Here is a 20,120-nt window from a genome sequence, read left to right as displayed (position 1 = left end):
TTTCGTTTTCAGTCTCGGTTTCAGTCTCGGTTTCGGCAAAGCAACGACAACAACGACAACGCCAATGACGGCCAGGTTCCGTTACAGAAATTTGACTAAGCACAGCTTTGGCTTCGCCTGACGCCTGACGTCTGACAGCTGAGACTACGACAGAGGCTGAAACGGCAGCGGCGATAGCGGCGACAGCTTCACATTATTATGCTTTCGCCGCAGTGCTAACGGTGGGGGCATCTTGCGGCGAGAGCGAGCGCATGAGAGAGTACACGACAGGACGAAGAGAGTGTGAAAGGCTGACAGAAGCTTGTCAGAGCGAAAAACAGAGAGAGAGAGAGAGGAAGAGAGAGTTTAGTGAGAGGTGTTGGTGCGGTGGGTCTTACAATGGTGCTCCTGGGAATCATTGTTTGACTAATTTATTGACTGGGTTTTCAATAAAGATTTCTCGATAGTTGATCTGACACTAATAACACTTAATAACCATAACTATTATTATTATTATTTTTAAAGCTTTTTAAAAGCTACTCAATCTTGTATAAAGATACATCGCAAAAGATACATTGTATAGATAATAAAATTTATTTAAAACTAGCCCACGTGTTTGTTTTTAATTGAAAGTTACCAAAAATTAATTATATTTGATTTATAAATAAAAGAACTGAATAACATTTATTTAAAAAATCAAATATCTTTACAAACATTTGTCAACCCATTTGACATAATGGGTTAATATTAAGAATTAAGTTATTCTAACACTTTTATTGGGCAAATGTAGCTTTCACATATTATATTTTTATTATTTTGTATGTGTTAATGGAAAACCTTCGTGATGCATCCACTGTGCAGACATTACTCGCCTCCAGATCCCTACCCACAATGCCATATGCATCTTTGAGTCAAACAGTCTGGCAGCACCAGTTAACAATGTGGCTTGGTTTCTTGCTCATCTCGGTTCACCTCGTCTCGTCACGGGTCTGTTTTCTGGTACCGCCTCTGTTTCAGGCATATGTTGGTCCTATGCTGTGCTGCTTGCGTCGCTGTCGACGTCGCTGTTAACTTTCACTGTTAGTCGACATTGCCGTCTTTTGTCAGTGCCTGAGAAATTATACCCAAGAGCTTAGGATGAGCCGTCAGAAGCGTGGTATATACCGCCCCCGACGCCAGTCTCCAAATTGTTGAGTTTTGAGCATTGCCACACTTTTCACCAACAACGGACGAGGCACAGAAGGACGCACAGACGACGGACATTTTACAGCCAAATGACAAGTGCTTAATGTGTATGTTTGTGTGTGTGTAAAACGCTTGATGTTGCTTTCACATTTTCATTTTTCAAGCTCTAAAATGGGCAACTTGTGGGTTGGCCATAAGGCTCTTGGAAATGAAAATGAAAAACAACAACAGGAAGCAGTCTGGCCAAGCACTTGGCGCACGCTTGCGAGGCTTTCAAATTTAACGTATTAACTCATTAAATGTTCAAAAGCTCATTGCCTGCGAAATGTGCACACATCTGCTAAGCAAGCGTGCGTCTGTGTGTGAGAGCATCTGGGTGCTAGGGTGTGGGTGTAAGTGCGTGAAATATATTTCACGTATACATATGTACATGTGTCGCTTATATGGCATTTTTGTACCCGTAACTCGTAGAGTGCAAGGGCATTTTATATTTGAGGCAATGTATGTTACATAGAGATCGGAGAACATTTATTCTAAGTGTATTTTAGCCCTAGTTCTGACAACGAACGTTCCATATATACTATAAATTTTTGTTTTACATATTATTAAAAAAAAAAATTCTGAATCGGAATACAAGAACATTCTCTTTTATTGTTGTCACTTAAAATTATCAAGATTGGATAAATTAAACATATGTAAATAAATCATATTTTTTTTTTTAAGTCAGGTTAAGTTATTTAATCAAAGCAAGCGCCTAAATGTATGCATTATTGTTTGTATTTTGGGAGTTTCCATGTTAAAATTCAAGTTTAAAATCAAGAAAAGCGTATTTTAAACTTCATTTAAAAAAGTACGGGATTACCCCACTTTACACCGCATTGAATTGTTTTAAGCCCTGAATCCCGAATTTTGTTTCTGTGTAAATACAAATAATTAATGTTTTAGTTGAGTGAGGGGTATCTTATAGTCGGTAAACGGACAAAAAAGTTCTTGTTCACACTAAGCCCGCTGGGGACACTAGAGTCTTTTCCTTATACCCAACAACTCGGCCGCTTTATGCAATTTAATTTAATTTCAGTAATTACTTTAGTGGCGCACTTAAAAAGCCTTATTTAAAATGCCAGAGATTACTGTAAGAGTATGCGTGTGAATAGGTGTGTGTGGTGGGTCAGCTTAACACAACGCACACACGTTGCATGCGCTTAAATCATTCATATTCATATCAAAATGTGGCCGCCTGACTAAAATGACAGCTGCGTGCCGCAAATAATTACAGCGCGATTATAATGACCATGAAACTCTGCCATGGAACTCGTGCCTCATTCCTCCTGCCCCTGTCAACACCTCGTTGCAATGTGTTGCATGCCATGGCAGACACAGTGGCACCAAACACAGTCATTGTTGTCGACGTCAGCGTCGACGTTGACGTTAACGTTGCCAATTTGCAGTTCTATTATGCGAGGTTGCCGCCTCGATGAGTGCCAAGATGGCAACTCTTACAACACACAACGAAACTAAAACAAACAAAAAGACACCAGTGACGACGAATTTATACCCTTTTAAAATGAAAATCTGACAAAGGAAAAATATTTTATATACAAATTAATATTCAAGAATGTACATTACATGAAGTGAAAACTGATTTTTTCTAAAGTGCACTAATAGCAGACACGCTGTACTTTCTTTCTTTTCTTCTCTCTTCATATAAGTTTGCACAGTGAGCGCGCATAAACTGCCTGGCACCATTTGTGTGGGTACAGGGTATTTTAGCATTAACAACTTTCTTGCCAAAGTTATGCAGTCAGCAAAGCAGCAGCAGGAACAACAACAGTGATTGAAGCAACTATAATAAAAACTATTTCGTTAAACAAATTGTAAACTTAATTGCTTGCGGCAATTGCAAAGTTTGTTCTTGCCCCTCCATGCGGCATTCCCATAAGCATCCTAATTTTGGATGTTTCTGTTATATACTTGCTTATTGTAAAGCAGAGATCTACATAATTCGGAAATATCTGTACTAAGTAAGATTTCGCAACCACATATTTTTCTACTCTGTACTTTTAGAATTCATTTTTAACTACTACTTTATTACCTTTCTGAATTATAACAGAAAAAGATATTCTCTTAAATATAAAAAGTGGTTTATATTTTCTTAAATCCGTTTTACCTACAGTTTATTTTACAATATTTCTTTCCCTTAACAGAAAAGTAATAGAAAGTAGACTAATTTTAGATCCTATAAACAATTTAAAAATTTTAAGTAAACAGAATTTTTCTTTGATGAACAATTTGTAATAAAATATTTATTTTCCTTTGCTGAATGTGAAACAAATTGTATGTGGAGAATTTAATTTATAAATGTAATGAACTGACTAAAATAATCAAAGGTATTCGAAAAACACACATTAATTATGTATTAATTAATTAATTATGTATTATGTATAACAACCGATGGATAGAAAAGAAATAAATTCAATTTATATTTGTAGAAAAACTTTTTAATCAATTTGGTTTTGCAGTCAGCTTACAATCAGCGCATAAATAAATACGATTTATATAAAATACAATAAATAATTATTTAGTAGCAATTATGATTTATGGTGGTTGTTGAATTTTAAATGTTCGCTTGATCGTTATTCAAAATTACAAATGACGAAATGCACAAATGTGTTGAGAGGGAAGGACATGAATTTTAAATACAAAAAACCGTCGAGGAGGGATGCGATGCTGGCACTGGCAATATATTTGAATGGGCGTGGCATGAACATGCCTCTAATCTGTCTTGGAGGCAATTAAGTCAGGCACTTTTGTTTCGTTAACAGTCGAAGTAGACGAAGCATCGACAAGAGTTTCGGAAGACTCGGATGCGGCAGGCTTTTCCAAATTATCATCAAGAGCTTCCCCCAGCTGTTCCACTTTGTTGGCTGCTTCTGGCTCAACGCCAGCTTCAGTTTGAATATCGGCTTCGGCTTCAACTTCAGCTGTTGATGCCGCAGCAGCAGCAGCAGCTGCCGCTGCCTTTGCCTTTGATTTGGCCGCCTTCTTTTTATTGTTCTTCTTGGCATTGTTTGCTCTCTGCTGCTCCTCGGCTTGTTTGCATTTCTCAGCCTCGGCGGCGGCAATTTTAGCATCGTTTGTGGTCAGCAGTTTCATTTGGTTCTGCAGATTGGCAAGTGTTTGCTTCAATTCCGCACAGTTGCGGGTCATCAGTTCCATTTTGGCGTTGTCCGAGTTAACGGGCGCAATCTTGATTGGCGTCGGTTCAGGCGGCAGTTGCGGCATTGGAGGAATCTCAATGTTCTGCTCTCGCAGTGTCTGATGCAATGTGGTGCGCTCCAGTTGCAGAGCACGCAGCAGCTTTTGTAGCTGTTCCACCTGCTTTTGAAGACGTTCCGAGAGCTGATCGCGTTGCTGTTTCTCCGTTGCCAGTTCAATTACCATGGCATTGGCCTTTTCGTACTTCTGGCGCCAGCCTAGCGCTTCCTTTTCAATTTTCTTGGTGTGCTTGGACATCTTCTCCAGCTCGACCTTGTAGCTGCCAAAGACTTCGTTTGATTTCTGCAGCGATTGCTGAAAGTCATCGTATTTAGCCGTGTAAATGTTCAATTGCTCCTTCAGCTGTTGCTCCCGCTCCGTCAGATCCTTGATGGCACGTTGCGCCTGCAGCAGCTTCTCCAGACCAATTTGGTTTTCTCTTAAAAAATATGACTAACAGTTATTGGGAATTCAGTAGGAATTATCAATATCACTCACTTGGTGAGTATCTCCTTCTCCATGGCTGCCTCCACCTGGGCCTTGTTGAGCTTCGCCTGATGCAGCTGCGACTCGAGCTGCACCTGCTCATTGAGCTTCTCCAGGTGCTTCTCACGCGCCTGATATTGTTCAGCCAGCAGTTTTAACCTACAAAATAGAGAGTCATATGAGTATATGAACATATGGTGCGTTGATCTCTCACAACATGCAGTGTTGGGTCTATAAATAGACTGGACACGCCGTCGTTTTCATCTGTTGTCTGTTATTGGCAGCGCCTCTTACTTTTTGGTCATTTCGATGTTGTAATCACGCAATTTGATGTTCTCCTCGTTGTTCTTCGTCAGCGACTTTTGCACCTCGGTCAATGAGCTCTGGAACTTGATTTGGCTCTCCTTGCGTCGCTCCTCCTCGACCTTTATTTGCAGCATGCTCTCGTTTTTCACCGACTTGAGAATGCGCTGCTGTTCACGGCACACCTCCTGCAGCTTATCCCTCATCAGCACACTTTTGTTCAGCTCCCGCTGCACTTGCTCCTTCTCCCGCTGCTGACTCTCCATGTGCCGCTGCAGAGCGCGCATCTCGCTTGTCAGCCGGCTCACTTTCTTCTCGGTCTCCACATGTTGCTGCAGCAGCGCCTTCAATTTGTCCTCATTTGTGCCGAATTCGTCCAACGATTTGAGCACCTGGTAACGGGCATATTTATTATTTTTAATGGCAATCGATGCTATTTCAATTGCTATGGAAAATAACTTACCACATCCTCAACTTTTTGCTCCCGCTGTTTCTCTTCGCGGGCTACTCGTTTGCCTTTGCTTAACTTTTCCATATTTGATCTTCTCAATATATGTGAATTTACTATTCGTCAATTTTTACTATTTCAGTGAAAATGTACGTAAATGGAAAGCCGCGTCGTATGAACGTCGTTCGGATTCTATTGAACTAAATCCTGAACTGAACGAACGAACTAAATCACAAAAATTATTTCCCATTATTTCGTTGGTTGATTTGAATTTCCATCACATCGAGGCCTCATCCTCCTCCTCCACCGGCTGTTTGGCTGCTTCATCATTATGATCATTATCGACGTCGTTGCGACCACGACGCCGACGCCTTCTTTGATCAGCGGTAGCAGCGACTGCTTTTTTTTCTTCATTCATTTCCCTCACTTTTGGGATTAGGCATCGCTGCAAAGTTTTTTTTAAGGTGTAAAAAAATGTTAATGTGTGAAGAAGGGTGGAGAGGGGGGAGGGAGGGGCACTACTCACTCTGATGTGCTTGTGCCATTCTACCAACACCTGATCGCCTTTCCGCTCCCTTACGTGAAATATATATTCCCTTTTAAAATATACGGGATTGGTGCTAATATTTTTATGATCCGCCATTATTCTTCAAACAAATCCCGTTAGAATGCGGCGCGGCGTCTTAAAACCGAGGGCTGCCCATCCGGTAAAAGTTTCCGATGTTGCTCGATTTTTTGTGATTAAAAAAAAAAGTAAATTTCCGAAATTGGGTGTTTTTTCATTTCTTTACTTAATTTCGGATTTTTTATTTTTTATTTTCTAAAATTTTTTACATTTTCGGATAATTTTTTTTTAGAATTTTCTTGATTTGTCGATATAATTTTTATTTCTTTTTAGAATTAAATTAGATAGCTTCTCTTCCCGACGGCTGACGAACTTTTTTAAAATGTTAAGCTTAATTTTGTCTAATTTCTAAATTTTAATTTTCATCAAATTAATTAACTTTTTATTGAGTTTTTTTGCATTTAAAATTTGAGGCAGTGTACAGAATTTACTCCTCACATAACACAGCTCCTCACATAACAGAAATGGCAACCAGTGCTGCCATCATTTACAGCCAGATTGCCGACAAACAGCAATTTTCAAATGTTTCTACCAATCGAGCTTTTAAAATAACCAACACCTGCTACGAAATAGCTATGTCTGCAATAGTGCTTTCGTAATAATAAATAAAGAAATGAATGCGATATGTGGTAATCGTTGAATAAGCTGCTGCTAACACTCATTCATTGAACATTCTGTTAGGTTAGCCTATCGATAGTTACGTTGTTGTCGCATTCGATAGTGTGTCAACTCTGATATTCATTCGATATAATCGATTTTCAGGCCAATTGTGTATGTATGCGTGTGTGTGACTTCGTCATATGACATTTTTCACGTCGATTGTGTCAGTCCGTCGCCGTCGTAGTCGTCACTTGCTTTTTTTAACTTGCATTGATACCACGGCCGAAGCGAGCAAAAAACATATAAATTAAATACACTTAAAAATGGCCAGCCAAACGCAGGGAATCCAACAATTGCTTGCTGCCGAAAAGAAAGCAGCTGAGAAGGTTGCCGAGGCCAGAAAACGTAAGCAAAGCAACAATTCCAATTGGAATTACAGATACACAGAAACTTACGTTTTTTCACTATCGACGTTACGCGCGTCGAGCAGTCACATGATTCGTTTGTGGGTTGAAGTAAATATTGATATTGATTGAATGGGAAATCTTTGTTTCAATTTGCAGGCAAGGCAAGGAGATTGAAGCAAGCCAAGGATGAGGCCACCGAGGAGATTGAGAAATTCCGTCAGGAGCGTGAGCGTGCATTCAAAGAGTTCGAGGCCAAGGTGAGTTAAACTTAATCAAAGGTATTAATCCAAGTGACTGATGCATTCTTCCACCCTTTTCTACCCCCTTCCCTCAGCACATGGGCAGCCGCGAAGGTGTTGCTGCGAAAATCGATGCTGATACTCGTGTGAAGCTATCCGACATGGAGGGCGCAATCCGGACACGCAAGGAGCCCGTCATCCAGGAGATCCTGCAGTTCGTGTACAACATCTCACCCGAGGTCCACAAGAACTACAACAGGAAGTAAAGTGCCGTTGTTGTTGTTGTTTTTGGGGGCGTTGGCCACATCCAAAAAATATACATATATGCTCGTTTCTATTGTAAATTCGATGTCCAAGTTCAACTCTTTTAATGCATAATTTAGCCCCTTAATAATAGTGCATACTATATTAAACACAGCTGTATTATTATTCCATATATTAAAAATTTGTTGTTTCACCAAGAGCGAAAAATCTCGGTGCACTTAAAAATTAAATTTTTTGTGTTTAAGACGCTGATTGTTTTCCTGAACTTATGTTTCTTATTTTGTTAATGTTTTATTCCGTATAAATACAAGTTATTATTTTTCTTGAAGAATTTACTTATTTATTTTTGAGATCTTTACTTAAAATAATCTGGATAACAATAGGGTATTAAACAGTGTTGCTCATTCAGCTTTTTTCGGCCAAATCTGCAGTTTTTCGAATGCCAATCGCGGGAAAAATTGTAAAATAACGGCTAGCGGGAATTTAAAATTAAATTAAGCCCTGCAAATATTGCTCTTAGAGTCTCTGAAGTCTTGGTGTTTTTATACAAACTTAATTTTTAAGACTGATCTAGGATATATATGATTTATAGTGTTTTAGTACCTTTGTCTATATTCAATGAACGCAGGATATAAAATCAACCTATAAACTTTTTGTCTTTCTTGCACATTTTCTAGCTAGGAGAGTTGATAGCACTGGTAGAAAGACTCATTACTTACTTATTTTTACCAACAGCTGTTTAAAAATAAACAAACGAAATGCAATCAGCTTAATTATTTCTTGACATGTTTATTTTTTTCAATTTTAATTAACTTACCTCGGAAAAAGAACAAGTGAGCTTGTTCACCTAAATGAGCCGTGTTTACCAGCACTAGCCATTTGGCATTGCAATTTCAGCTATTTTTCGGATGCTTTCCAGCCAGAAACAGCTGTTTATTCCTCGAAAAAGTTGGCAGTACTGGTTAGTGTTTATTTTCGTTTCGCTAGAAGCGGTTCTATCGCACTCGCCGCGAGCACTGGTGCCGTTATTTTGAGCGCATCGCAATCACGGCAATGCAATCAATTGTGTAATATATAAAATAATAAGCGCAAGACTTAATAACCAGTGATTACCTGAAGTCATTTTTAATGTTTTTCACTTTAAATTCAAGCTGACTTCGCGTTGATTTATTTTGGCCAACGCGAACCGAAATTTGTGCCAGCCACACGCACACACATGCACACGCACACAAATGCAAATGTCATGAAAGAAAGTAAACAAGTTGAACGAGAAATTAGCACAAGAATAAAGCAATATGCTAAATTTAGATAATGCCAATGGCAATTCCAATGAGTTGGAAACGAATTATTCTCCACAGCCTCCCGCACAGCCGGCAAATGAATCCTCTCAGCTGCTCTCTCCGGCGGCATCTGGTGAAGTGGAACCTCCCTACACGGCTCCATTGGCGCCCTACGACATGGAGCTGGTGAAGCGGGTTGGCATTAAGGGCAAACTCGTGGCCAGCGAAAGCATATGGAGCGACGGCCTCAAGCGGAACAATCCGCATACGGACGTGGATGCGACAACGCGTTTCATGAATCTCGAGCGAGGCGACGATGCCACAGAAGCAACAAGAATGTCATCGAGTGAATCACTTAATTTGCACGAGAAGCGCGCCAGATTTGCGGAGAGGTGAGTGACGAGATAGACTATAAATCCCCCATAGAGAGGAAATGAACATTAGCTCAATTATTTTCTATTTATCTTTTGTTGTGCTGGCATTGCTCCGTTACACGGTGATTTTTAAGCAGCTTAAAATCATTTATAAAACTACATCTTGTTAGGCTTTTTTGCTAGATATAATCAAGTTGCTTTTTTCTATGTATTTATTATCAGTTTTTGGCTGGCATTGCAGTTTAAAATAATTTCAAAAACTAACTCTTGTTGGGCACCCTGTATATTCTCTTTTTCCATTATGGCGGTTTCTTTTTTCTTCGGCTTCGAAAGTGCGAATTGATGTTTGTTTATGATGCTACATTGATAAAATCGTGATATAAATGGAGAACTCTTAGGTGTTAACCTGTTACAATAACTAAAATACTGTTGAAGTTGGAAACAAATTTCCCCATCATCTTAACAAAAATACCCTGGCACCCTGTATAAAGTCACTTATTTAGCTTTGTCTGAGACAAAAGTCAATGCGCAGTGCCCTTTTGAGCTTAATGATAATCATACATAATTTATGTGTTTACAAACAGAGCAACTACTGTAATAATCATACACGACAGTTTTCCAATAATCGTCATTTCTTATTGGAAATTTGAAACGTCAGTCAATTTACCCAATTGGACACCTAAACGCAAACAAACACATGCACTCGTACAGACAATAATATTCCCTAGCACTTGCACAGTGATCTGTTAAGCGCAACAAGTGCGCTCTCGCTCTCCCCTTCTCTCTTCTTGAATCTCTCTCTCCGCTGCTCACGTTTTGCCATGCGACACAGACGCCAATAACAGCTGATTTGCTGCCGTGAGCTGCTGTTGAATGGTTGCTTGTGAGCATGTGAGCGGGTTGGGCGCTGTGTGTTAAGGGGAATTTCTGACAAGACAACCCGGTAAATGCTCTCCCGCTTAGCTGTTGGTCTCTTGCTTCATTGTTTTTTCTTATTCAGTTTGTTGTCGTTGCTGCTGCGCGTTGGACGTTGTCATCGCGTTGGGCTTTCACTTAATTCGTTTTTGCACCTCTCGCAAGTGTTTAATTTATTAATAATTCGCGTGAACAACGTACGAGAGTCATTGCAAATTATTGTAATCTATGTTAATGTCAATTTGTTGCTGGGTAGGTTAACAAAGGGGAAAAGGAAACGGAAATGTCCTTCAATAGTCTTGAAAACAAGTTTATTATCGTTTTTATCTTTCTTTGGTTATCAGACTTTGTGTTTTTTCGTGTATTAATCATCCAAAAGACAATGAATCTCTCTGTTGCGTATGCATCTTTCTTTTTTGTTGAATTTTGGAGTGTTGCGTGGGTTTTGTTTCAGTTGTGTGTCACCGATCCTCAAATTTCTGTCAAGAACTAATATTTGCAATATCATTAAACAATAAACAACAAATTATATAAACAGTACTCAAAATGCTTTTGCAAATTTTCACCTCTATCTCTTGTTTGTGCCCGAAATCTTTAATAATTTCATTTGCTTTTGGCCTTGATTAAATTAAAAGCTGCCAAAAATGAAACTGTGGGCTTTTGATGGTCATACAAAACAAAAACCATCATACATGTGTAAACAAATTGCTTGTAAATGTGAATAATTTTTAAAAAGCTTCAAGTTAATTACTGTCTTGCAGAAGGTCAACGGCTGTGAGTCTTAGAGGCCTATAAATTAAAAAAATATAGAAGTAACAACTTTTTGTGGTAATCTCCAAAATACTTCCACGAATGATAGCTAAAAGAGAACACAAAACATAACAAACGAACATCAAATTAGTTAATGAACTGGATACAGTATTTATAGTAGATAGCATAGTATTTATAGTATATTTATAGTCCCAAACATTTGCGATTAGTCACTGCCAGCGATACTTGTATATTTCTTTAATAACACAAATCTACATGTTGTTTGGGATCACGTACAGCTAAAGATGCGGGTGATTATTTACTAAAATTATTAAATTAAATTTCTAGCATGTAGCCATGTAAAGAAAGTATATATTATTTATTAAATTTTGTATGAAACCATGATTAAAATTAAAAAAAGTAATGATGAAAAAATGTAATATTGCATTTCTAAGCCCCGAAATGGGGCACAACCGTTAAGTCCGGTCATGTTTTTTTTTCGTCTTGCACAATGTTATAATTATAGCTCGTTCGCAGTAATGCTGATAACATTATACTATGAGTTTTCTTAATGCAAATATGATTTACCAATTATATGTACATAAATAAGTGATTGTCGCTTTGAATTTTCAATTTATTCTTCTATAAATTATAATAATGCTTTAGGTATGCCAGAATAAAATCGAAATGATCGTTATTCATTTCATTCAAACAATACTCTAGAAACGATTTGTTGTTTAGGTTCGGATGCTTCAAAAATAAAATTATATACTATCACTGTTGACGGAAATCCGCGCTAGTGATAAGAGCATCACGAAGGGTGTCTGATCAGATAATGATATAAATGATATATATATATAGTTTTAACTATCATAGTCAGAATTTAAAATTTATTTTTAAAAAATTTTTTGGGTTTTTAAGAATTAATATAGAATTTTTAATAATGATTATGAATTTGTTTTCCTTTTCAAACAAAACCTATTGTATGGTCAGTTTTTAGTTTCGTTTTCTTTAAAAATTTAAGTTTCTTTTTAAATCAGTAAGTTAACATTCAAAAGCACGTTCTTTCATACTTCCGTTAAATATAATTTGCTAGATATTAAATCTCATATTTAAATCTCACATTAATTTCGAAACATTTAACATCAATTTATTTTATAGTTAGGTTGCAAAAACGGACCTTAATCTTCAAATTCTTTAAATTAAATCGTGATAAGATATCGAATATCATTTTCCTTTCTATTTCCAACTATTACATTTACTCATTTAATTGTTATTTGCACAAAGTTATGCATAATTTGATGCTTGAGTGATTCATTAAATACATATATTAGCTACTGAAACTGAATCATGTGTGTGTTTTTCTAAAGAAACGTGGTTCACAGACAAATATTAAGTATATAATATGCATATAGATTTCGTATATGTATACTAATATATAAAATGTGCAAACATTTAACCCATTAACAAGTGTATTACGGAGAGCTTTAAGTTCCCCGCTCTTGTTCATATGATTAAAACTTGAGTTCTATTTTCTCTGATTCATTTCCAGTTGCATTTTTACAGTTTGCTGTTAAAACATTAATATACAATACATTTAATATTCTATATCGGCTCGGCTGTTGATGCTGATCGCGAATATATATACCTGTTACATACATTCCAAGTAAAAATAAATTTGCTTAAGTTATATACAAATACGTAGCATAAAGTTGTTAGTAATTTTCAGAATTATATCAATCGCCATATGCTTGTTAAAGATTTTCTGGAGATTATTATGCGTTGTGATAAAATGTTAAGAGCTGTCATTTATATTGACCTAAATAGTTGGGAAGTAGGAGGTCATTATTATGAGCGATGGGCACGTCGGGCCTTTGGCTACAGGAGTGTCCCTGTGGTGTTGAAAGTTTATGTCGGGACCACTGGGAGCCATTACTTGGGTTGGGTTCCTTCTACTTAATGAAATCAGGCACAAGCTCGTGTCCAACTGTTATTATTAAATGGTCTGAACCCCTATTGGGGCATGACCTGAAGCTTAATTTGGCTCCACGTGTTTCAGAAACTTGTTGAACAATCTATAAATAATATTTCAAAATGTTGTTCTTTTTTTTTTGTAGTAGCTCAAGTACCTTACCACTGCCAGAGATTGGCGGTCAGTTGGCCAACGGCAAGTCCAATCACTCAACCCCTTTACTGCCAATGAGTGAACCCGGTTACGATGAGCGCGAATGCAGCTGTCCACGTGAATTCTATCAAAGAGCTGAGCTCAATACCTCCCTCTTCTTTGAGGATTGCAAACGTTCTATTGACTTTGTGCTCGCCTACAAGATCAATGCACACGAGCCCACGGAAACGGAAAATACGGAAAAGCGTCGCGTATTTCAAGAGAATCTAATACATCAAGGACTCGAGGTGGAGCTCAGTCAAAAGGAGCAAATCTACTTTGTCAAAGTGAGCTTCAACTTCAATCTTTCTTTGGAATCTATACTAAAAAATCTATATTTCAGATACATGCTCCTCTGGAGGTGCTGCGTCGCTATGCGGAGATACTTAAGTTGCGTATGCCCATGAAGGAAGTGAGTTTCTATTTGTTTCTAGTAATTTTAACTTGGAATGAACTTAGCAACAAAATTGTTTGATCAATTATTGATATTTATATTTTTATGCCCATGTTTTATGTTATTTTTAGTCCTTTTGTAATATGCGCGTTTATGAAAGATCAAATCGTCTACACAATGCGGCGCATTATTTATCCAAGAAGGTCTGCCAAAGTGTCCAGGTCTTAAATATATATATCCAATTAACAATTGTTCCAGATACGCTACGATCTATGAGTACTCGTATTTGTTATGTCTATCTTATGCTTAACCTCAAGTCAGCTTCAGCTATAAGTTTTTATCTTGTATTCAATCAGTAGAAGCCTCTGATTTCAAATAAAATATATATTTATATTTATGTAAATATCTCGCTATAAATATGTTGTGAAGTTATTATTTTATACCCATTGTTGTAAATTATTTACCAGTTACTTAACCTAACTTTTTTTCCTGTTTCAAGTTCCCTTTTCGCTGAGATTTCACTACAAATTTGTGGTACCGAAGCGAAAAGACAACTTGGAACATATTTTTGGTCTTGTGTTGTTCCCTAATATTTAATCGACATATTTTTAACTCTTTTAATGTCAAATCACAATCACTTGCTAATCATTTTATTTATCATTTCAGATACCTGGTCTATCAGCGGTAAATCGTTCCACAAGAAGTGTTTATTCTAGTCTCAAAACTGTCTGCCAATTTTTTCTGCGTAATATTTATGTGGATGAGCGGATCTTTCCGAAACGTGCGCATCGTTTTACGGCAATATACAGCCGTGACAAGGAGTATCTGTAAGTTTGTTAAATATATGAATCTATATAAACCAAATTCTATAAATCAAATCCATCTTTTTAGTTTTGATATACGACAGGATTGTTTCTTTACAACAGCTGTGAGGTCGCGAATTGTGGAATTCATATTAGATCGTCAACGTTTTCCTGCCAAGCGTCACAATGACATGGCTTTTGGTATTGAACGTCTGGTGGCCGAGGGTGTCTACTGTGCCGCCTATCCTCTACATGATGTGTGTATCCTTTGTCCAATATGTGTAACCGCAATTGCAAACAATATCAACACTTTTTTAGGGCGAGATTACGGAAGTTGGCACAATGCGAGAATTGCTCTACTCAAACTGGGCATCAGTAAGAAAATGGTATCGCTATCAGCCACTGGACGATATCAAGGAATACTTTGGCGTCAAGATTGGTAACGAGTTATTACAGCCAATAAGTTAACCGATTGATGATTTCATAATTCTTGTTGTTAGGCCTATACTTCGCCTGGTTGGGTTTCTATACATACATGCTGCTCCTGGCCTCCATTGTGGGCGTCATTTGTTTCCTTTACTCCTGGATCTCACTCAAGAACTATGTGCCTGTGTAATTTTCTTGCAATCCTTTCGATAAAAACCTCAACTAATTCAGATTTCTCTTCGTTTCAGTCAAGATATCTGCCTGCGCTCAAACGAAAATTTTACAATGTGTCCGCTCTGCGATTGGTGTGAATTTTGGAATTTGAAGGAGACCTGCAACTATGCCAAAATTACCTACCTTATAGACAATCCCAGTACGATATTCTTTGCCGTCTTTATGTCTTTTTGGGCAACGCTCTTTTTGGAGCTTTGGAAACGCTATTCGGCTGAGATAACACATCGTTGGGATTTGACAGGATTTGATGTACACGAGGAACATCCAAGACCACAATATTTGGCCCGTCTGGAACACATTGAACCGACGCGCACCGACTATGTTACCAACATGAAAGAACCAACGGTGCCATTTTGGCGAATGAAATTGCCAGCGACAGTTTTTAGCTTCTCTGTGGTGGTGCTACTAATAGCCTTGGCTTTTGTGGCTCTCGTTGCTGTGGTTGTCCATCGCATGTCCATGCTGGCTGCTCTTAAAGTCGATGGCAGTGGAATGACCACTTCGAAAGCTATTGTCTTGGCCGCTGCATCAGCTGCATTTGTCAATCTCTGCCTGCTATATGTATTGAACTATGTAAGTGACTAGATAATGAATTAAACGCGAATGTAACTCTTATTATTTTTATCTAAATTCCAGCTGTATAATCATTTGGCTGAGTATCTCACGGAGCTGGAAATGTGGCGCACTCAAACACAATTCGATGATTCGTTGACGCTTAAAATTTACCTCTTGCAATTTGTAAATTATTACGCTTCCATATTTTATATTGCGTTCTTCAAAGGTAAATTTGTTGGCCACCCGGGAGACTACATAACGGTATTTAAATATCGTCAAGAGGAGGTCAGTTTGTCATTAATTTAACTATGAAAATTTATTTGTACTTAATGCAATTGTTTTAAATAATTTTAGTGCTCATCTGGCGGCTGTTTGACAGAGCTTTGTATACAACTGGCCATTATAATGATTGGCAAACAGGCTTTTAATACTATACTAGAGGTTTACTTGCCCATGTTTTGGCGCAGAGTGTTGGCCATTCAGGTGGGTCTTTCGCGGCTCTTCAGCAATGAGGTTAAACCGGATAAAACGAAGGATGAACGCTGGATGCGTGATTTAAAACTTCTTGATTGGGGTCCACGTAGCTTGTTTCCAGAATATCTGGAAATGGTTCTACAATACGGTTTTGCCACCATCTTTGTGGCTGCCTTTCCGCTTGCTCCCTTCTTTGCGTTACTTAACAATATACTCGAAATGCGGTTGGATGCCAAGAAACTGTTGACACATCATAAGAGACCTGTCTCGCAGCGTGTCAGGGACATTGGAGTCTGGTATCGAATACTCGATTGCATTGGCAAACTGAGTGTCATAACAAATGTAAGTTGACAATTCATTTTATTTATGTAAAGTAATTTACTTACAAATGTTATATATTTTCCTTATATTAGGGATTCATCATTGCCTTCACCTCGGACATGATACCACGTTTGGTCTATCGCTGCTTAAAGTCTAAAGATGGTACTCTAACTGGTTACTTGGACTTTACTTTGTCCGAGTTTAAAATCTCGGATTCGGATAAGCTAAAGAGCCTTGCTGGAGATTATTCAAACATTACAACGTGCAAGTAAATAACAAGAAAATAATTTTAATGGTTTAATTTTTAATACATATTTTCTTTTTCTTAATTTCAAGGTACACGGACTTTCGGGAGCCACCAAGCTCAGCGAATCATTACAAATTGACGAGCGATTTCTATATAATTCTGGCATGTCGTTTGGGCTTTGTTGTAGTTTTTGAAGTAAGTTCTGAGAGTTGTTTCGTTTTATTTGTTTCATTACATAAATGCTTGTACATTGATTAAGAAAATACCCTTATCAAGTCCAACTAAATAAGTTTGCTTTCTGTAGAATTCCAATTAATTGCTAGACAAGTTCAACACTTTAAACCTTGATATGCTGAAACATACCCGAGGTTTCCACAATGCTCTCTTGTAGCACACGATTTTCATTTGTTGAGGTCTTCAGCATGCGATACAACGCATAAATTCCATAGGCAAATAACGCATTTAGTACTAGTAATATAATGAAAAATGTAATTAGGAAATACAAACATGAAAAGTCGAATTGGGAATTCAAAAATTAGGTAAATAAAAAGTCAAGAATATGTTACCTACCTATAAATACACCAAAGAGCACACTACGTGCTATGCGTCGATCAATTGAGGCATCCACTTCGTCAATCTTCAGCTCCAGGCTAACAAATATAGCTACCTCAATAACCATCGATGCACAAGTATTAATCAACCATGGGGCAATGCAAATGAGTCGGCGCTTTGTTTAAATTAAAGATAGCTTAATTTAAACTTATTAAATTTATATACATATTTTTTATGTACTTACCTGTTTGATGCCATCGACTAGAATGCCTGCCACAATCAGATTTATCAATGCTTTGACCCAAACAGTTACTGTTAGTATCATATAGAAAGCCTGGGAGAATTCATGTACCAGCACATAGTCCACTTAAAAATTGTTTAAGTTAGATACATTAAAATGTTTGTAAATTTTATTTTGTTACCCAGAGTGGCGACAAATGTTCCGAAAGGACTCATTATTTGCACATCAGCCTGCTGCCATTGCGTCAAGTCCATGAAATCATAATACAAATGATAGCTGGAGAGGCTCAAGATGCACACTGCAATTAAAGCATCCAAACAGGCTATGCTTATGCCAACTGAGCACAGATTCAAACAGGCAAAGCGTTTCATGTTTAGTTTATGCTAAACTTAAATATTTTTTGGTTAATTGTCCTTTATTTTTGTATAATTTTTTAGAACGCGTGCGTTCGTCTCGAAGTATTTGCTGATACTGAATCAAATTCGTTGCAATGTGGACAAAACTAGGTCCCATTTTTATGTAGTTGCCATTTTTCTCTATTTAAACAGTCTTAGCTTAGAATGAAAAGCCCACAATGTGTCGCACATGAACTAGATCCATGGGCTTCTTCAGGTTAATTGCCAGCTTGTCTTGTACTTTGGGAATGTTTGCTCTCTTTTCGTATATAGCCAAGCTATGCGCTTAAATTTTGATCATTTACTTGGCTAAGCACTTCATGTGGCTGATTTACTAATGACCAATTGATTTAACACTTTCATTTCGCTGGCAGCCAATGCATTTTTAAGGTTTTACTCTGAACTAATAACCCCAATTGAAGCAATAAGTAAGGTCTAAAGTCTGATGAAATGGGGACTGGCAATTAGTTGGTTGTTAAAGTGCTCTGAAGGTTGTTTTAAACATACAGAGAGTATTAATTTTCTGTCAACGTTTTCAGAACTTTGTGGCGCTTGTCATGATACTGGTGCGATGGTGCATTCCCGACATGAGTGTGGAGCTACGAGATCAAATCAGACGAGAGGCTTACATAACCAATGAGATTATCATTGACCAAGAGGCGCAACGTGCGCGATTTGGTAAGTGATTAATTTACTTCTTTATATTGATAATATTTTGATTCAACAACTGTTTATTTCAGAGCGTGCTAAGCGTAGTCATTCAGTTATGCGCGATCCCAGTGAACAGGAGGTAGATGCTGCCTCGGTGGATGAGCCAAATGCAAAGTTCATTAAGATTGAAAAACTACTTAATCCGCATCTCTCCGAAATTGAAATGGACTCAATAATACATGCCGAAAACCCGATTACAGGCATTTCGGGTGCAGACTGTTAAAAACTACTCACAAATTCAACTCTCATTAACAAATGATTATTTAGTTGAATTATTAGCTTAAGATTATTGTGTTACGCCAGTTCCTTTCACTCACTTAATTAGTTTTTATCTCAATAATATGTGCAATTGTTTGCCATGTGGTTTTTAAGCTTTACTCACTAAAAATACGTCTCATTTTTGTTATAGACAAATGTGATTTTGATATCAATTCACTTTAAAATATCAAACAATTGAGTACCTGTGCAAAGGCCTCAACATAAATATAAATAGATCACAATTATTAGTGCCAAAAAATATTAAGCAAGCACAAATAGTAAAAATATTTATTATTAATTAATGATATATAATATGCGAATGAGCAATCGTGCATCACTTCAATTGAATTTAATTCATTTTGTTTGTGTTAATATAATTATTTTCCTTGCAATATATGTTTTTTAATCTCATCTATTGTTTGTAATGAAACTCAGGCTCTCTCGAAACACCTATTGAACCTACCATAAATAAATGTGAATCTGTTTTAGATTAAGTAATAAATATATATTAAAACAATATATATATTATATACACATATATATTCGTGTAATATAAGTGAACTATCTGGGCATTGAATGTATTTATTAAATTAAATCAATTGATTATAAAGATATTAATATTGTATGTTGAAATGAATCTTCCTTGTGTACTTATTTAAAGTAAAATAACAATTTAAATTGTTTTGAATTGTCATGGAATTACTGGAAATATTTTAATAATCTTTTGTTTATATTTGACTGAAGAATGGGATTGATTGATAAATTCTCTTGCAGAAAAACAAAACATTTTTGATTAAACAATTTATGTGTAATGAGATATTTTAGGAATTCAAATGTGCTTACATTCAAACTTTTCATAATTTAATTTTTTATTAACCCTGAAGCAGTCGCGTTTGCTCCCCCACAAAGTCACCCGTGGCGCAACAAGCATGCAGTTGTTGGCCCACTTCAGAAATGGCCAAGTGCCCCACACACACACTGATAAAAGTTGATGAGAGCTTGTTGCTATACGCGTGGATGCGTCAAGTGTATATTTGGCCAAGTGTGGGAATAGGATAGACTGTAGATAAATCGAGCATGGTATTGTATAGTAAAGAGTATAGGGTATATGCATGTGCTGCTCTCATTTGTTGCGCATGTGCCAAAAACAATGACGTCACATGTGAAAAGCGTGCGCGTTGGAAAAATTGGGAGAGCAGCTGATTTCTTGCCGCCAGCACAGATGGCGTTGGCTG

The 20,120-nt window shown here is 37.3% G+C and overlaps 4 protein-coding genes across 6 annotated transcripts; 2 read left to right on the top strand and 2 right to left on the bottom strand.

Moving 5' to 3' along the window:
- Positions 1 to 3,638: 3,638 nt before the first annotated feature.
- LOC117791532 (alpha-taxilin) lies at positions 3,639 to 5,809 on the bottom strand. Its single transcript, XM_034631321.1, has 4 exons — positions 5,672 to 5,809; positions 5,200 to 5,600; positions 4,918 to 5,064; positions 3,639 to 4,858 (listed from the first exon to the last, which is right to left on the bottom strand). The coding sequence occupies exons 1-4, from the start codon at positions 5,741 to 5,743 to the stop codon at positions 3,937 to 3,939; spliced, it is 1,542 nt and encodes a 513-aa protein (XP_034487212.1). The 5' UTR covers positions 5,744 to 5,809; the 3' UTR covers positions 3,639 to 3,936.
- Positions 5,810 to 7,100: 1,291 nt separating this feature from the next.
- On the top strand, positions 7,101 to 8,119 carry LOC117790926 (V-type proton ATPase subunit G). The gene is made up of 3 exons (XM_034630541.1): positions 7,101 to 7,286; positions 7,445 to 7,545; positions 7,623 to 8,119. Exons 1-3 carry the CDS (start codon positions 7,205 to 7,207, stop codon positions 7,791 to 7,793), a joined length of 354 nt encoding a protein of 117 aa, XP_034486432.1. The 5' UTR covers positions 7,101 to 7,204; the 3' UTR covers positions 7,794 to 8,119.
- A 650-nt stretch (positions 8,120 to 8,769) lies between these two features.
- Positions 8,770 to 19,392, top strand: LOC117791640 (anoctamin-1). Of its 2 annotated transcripts, XM_034631447.1 has the most exons (15): positions 8,770 to 9,463; positions 13,228 to 13,561; positions 13,618 to 13,686; positions 13,800 to 13,871; positions 14,335 to 14,495; positions 14,560 to 14,728; positions 14,790 to 14,910; positions 14,972 to 15,083; positions 15,146 to 15,704; positions 15,768 to 15,971; positions 16,041 to 16,502; positions 16,574 to 16,749; positions 16,818 to 16,923; positions 18,456 to 18,594; positions 18,657 to 19,392. In XM_034631447.1, exons 1-15 carry the CDS (start codon positions 9,087 to 9,089, stop codon positions 18,848 to 18,850), a joined length of 3,255 nt encoding a protein of 1,084 aa, XP_034487338.1. In that variant the 5' UTR covers positions 8,770 to 9,086; the 3' UTR covers positions 18,851 to 19,392. The 2 variants fall into 2 exon arrangements, with proteins under 2 accessions (XP_034487338.1, XP_034487339.1); XM_034631448.1 differs by lacking the exon at positions 13,800 to 13,871.
- Positions 16,937 to 17,892, bottom strand: LOC117791642. Of its 2 annotated transcripts, XM_034631450.1 has the most exons (5): positions 17,703 to 17,892; positions 17,525 to 17,646; positions 17,299 to 17,455; positions 17,092 to 17,196; positions 16,955 to 17,026 (listed from the first exon to the last, which is right to left on the bottom strand). In XM_034631450.1, exons 1-5 carry the CDS (start codon positions 17,890 to 17,892, stop codon positions 17,010 to 17,012), a joined length of 591 nt encoding a protein of 196 aa, XP_034487341.1. In that variant the 3' UTR covers positions 16,955 to 17,009. The 2 variants fall into 2 exon arrangements, with proteins under 2 accessions (XP_034487340.1, XP_034487341.1); XM_034631449.1 differs by having other exon boundaries at positions 16,937 to 17,196.
- Positions 19,393 to 20,120: the final 728 nt, after the last annotated feature.

The sequence above is a fragment of the Drosophila innubila genome (genome assembly GCF_004354385.1).
Source record: "Drosophila innubila isolate TH190305 chromosome 3R unlocalized genomic scaffold, UK_Dinn_1.0 2_E_3R, whole genome shotgun sequence".
Classification (NCBI taxonomy): domain Eukaryota; kingdom Metazoa; phylum Arthropoda; class Insecta; order Diptera; family Drosophilidae; genus Drosophila; species Drosophila innubila.
The sequence above is the reverse complement of the archived record's forward strand: the minus strand, read 5'-3'. Positions and strand labels throughout refer to the sequence as shown.

What these genes read in the sequence shown, in the direction of transcription:
- LOC117791532 (XM_034631321.1), bottom strand. Translation starts at nt 5,743, where the DNA reads ATGGAAAAGTTAAGCAAAGGCAAACGAGTAGCCCGCGAAGAGAAACAG. An exon ending in AGCAAAAAGTTGAGGATGTG is followed by an intron (nt 5,601 to 5,671) that starts GTAAGTTATTTT and finishes GCCCGTTACCAG; the next exon opens with GTGCTCAAATCGTTGGACGA. An exon ending in GAGAAGGAGATACTCACCAA is followed by an intron (nt 4,859 to 4,917) that starts GTGAGTGATATT and finishes ATATTTTTTAAG; the next exon opens with AGAAAACCAAATTGGTCTGG.
- LOC117790926 (XM_034630541.1), top strand. Translation starts at nt 7,205, where the DNA reads ATGGCCAGCCAAACGCAGGGAATCCAACAATTGCTTGCTGCCGAAAAG. An exon ending in GGTTGCCGAGGCCAGAAAAC is followed by an intron (nt 7,287 to 7,444) that starts GTAAGCAAAGCA and finishes TTCAATTTGCAG; the next exon opens with GCAAGGCAAGGAGATTGAAG. An exon ending in TCAAAGAGTTCGAGGCCAAG is followed by an intron (nt 7,546 to 7,622) that starts GTGAGTTAAACT and finishes CCCTTCCCTCAG; the next exon opens with CACATGGGCAGCCGCGAAGG.
- LOC117791640 (XM_034631447.1), top strand. Translation starts at nt 9,087, where the DNA reads ATGCTAAATTTAGATAATGCCAATGGCAATTCCAATGAGTTGGAAACG. An exon ending in CGCGCCAGATTTGCGGAGAG is followed by an intron (nt 9,464 to 13,227) that starts GTGAGTGACGAG and finishes TTTTTTTTGTAG; the next exon opens with TAGCTCAAGTACCTTACCAC. An exon ending in ATACTTTGGCGTCAAGATTG is followed by an intron (nt 14,911 to 14,971) that starts GTAACGAGTTAT and finishes TCTTGTTGTTAG; the next exon opens with GCCTATACTTCGCCTGGTTG.
- LOC117791642 (XM_034631449.1), bottom strand. Translation starts at nt 17,892, where the DNA reads ATGAAACGCTTTGCCTGTTTGAATCTGTGCTCAGTTGGCATAAGCATA. An exon ending in TAGTCGATGGCATCAAACAG is followed by an intron (nt 17,456 to 17,524) that starts GTAAGTACATAA and finishes ATTTAAACAAAG; the next exon opens with CGCCGACTCATTTGCATTGC. An exon ending in GCTCTTTGGTGTATTTATAG is followed by an intron (nt 17,197 to 17,298) that starts GTAGGTAACATA and finishes TTATATTACTAG; the next exon opens with TACTAAATGCGTTATTTGCC.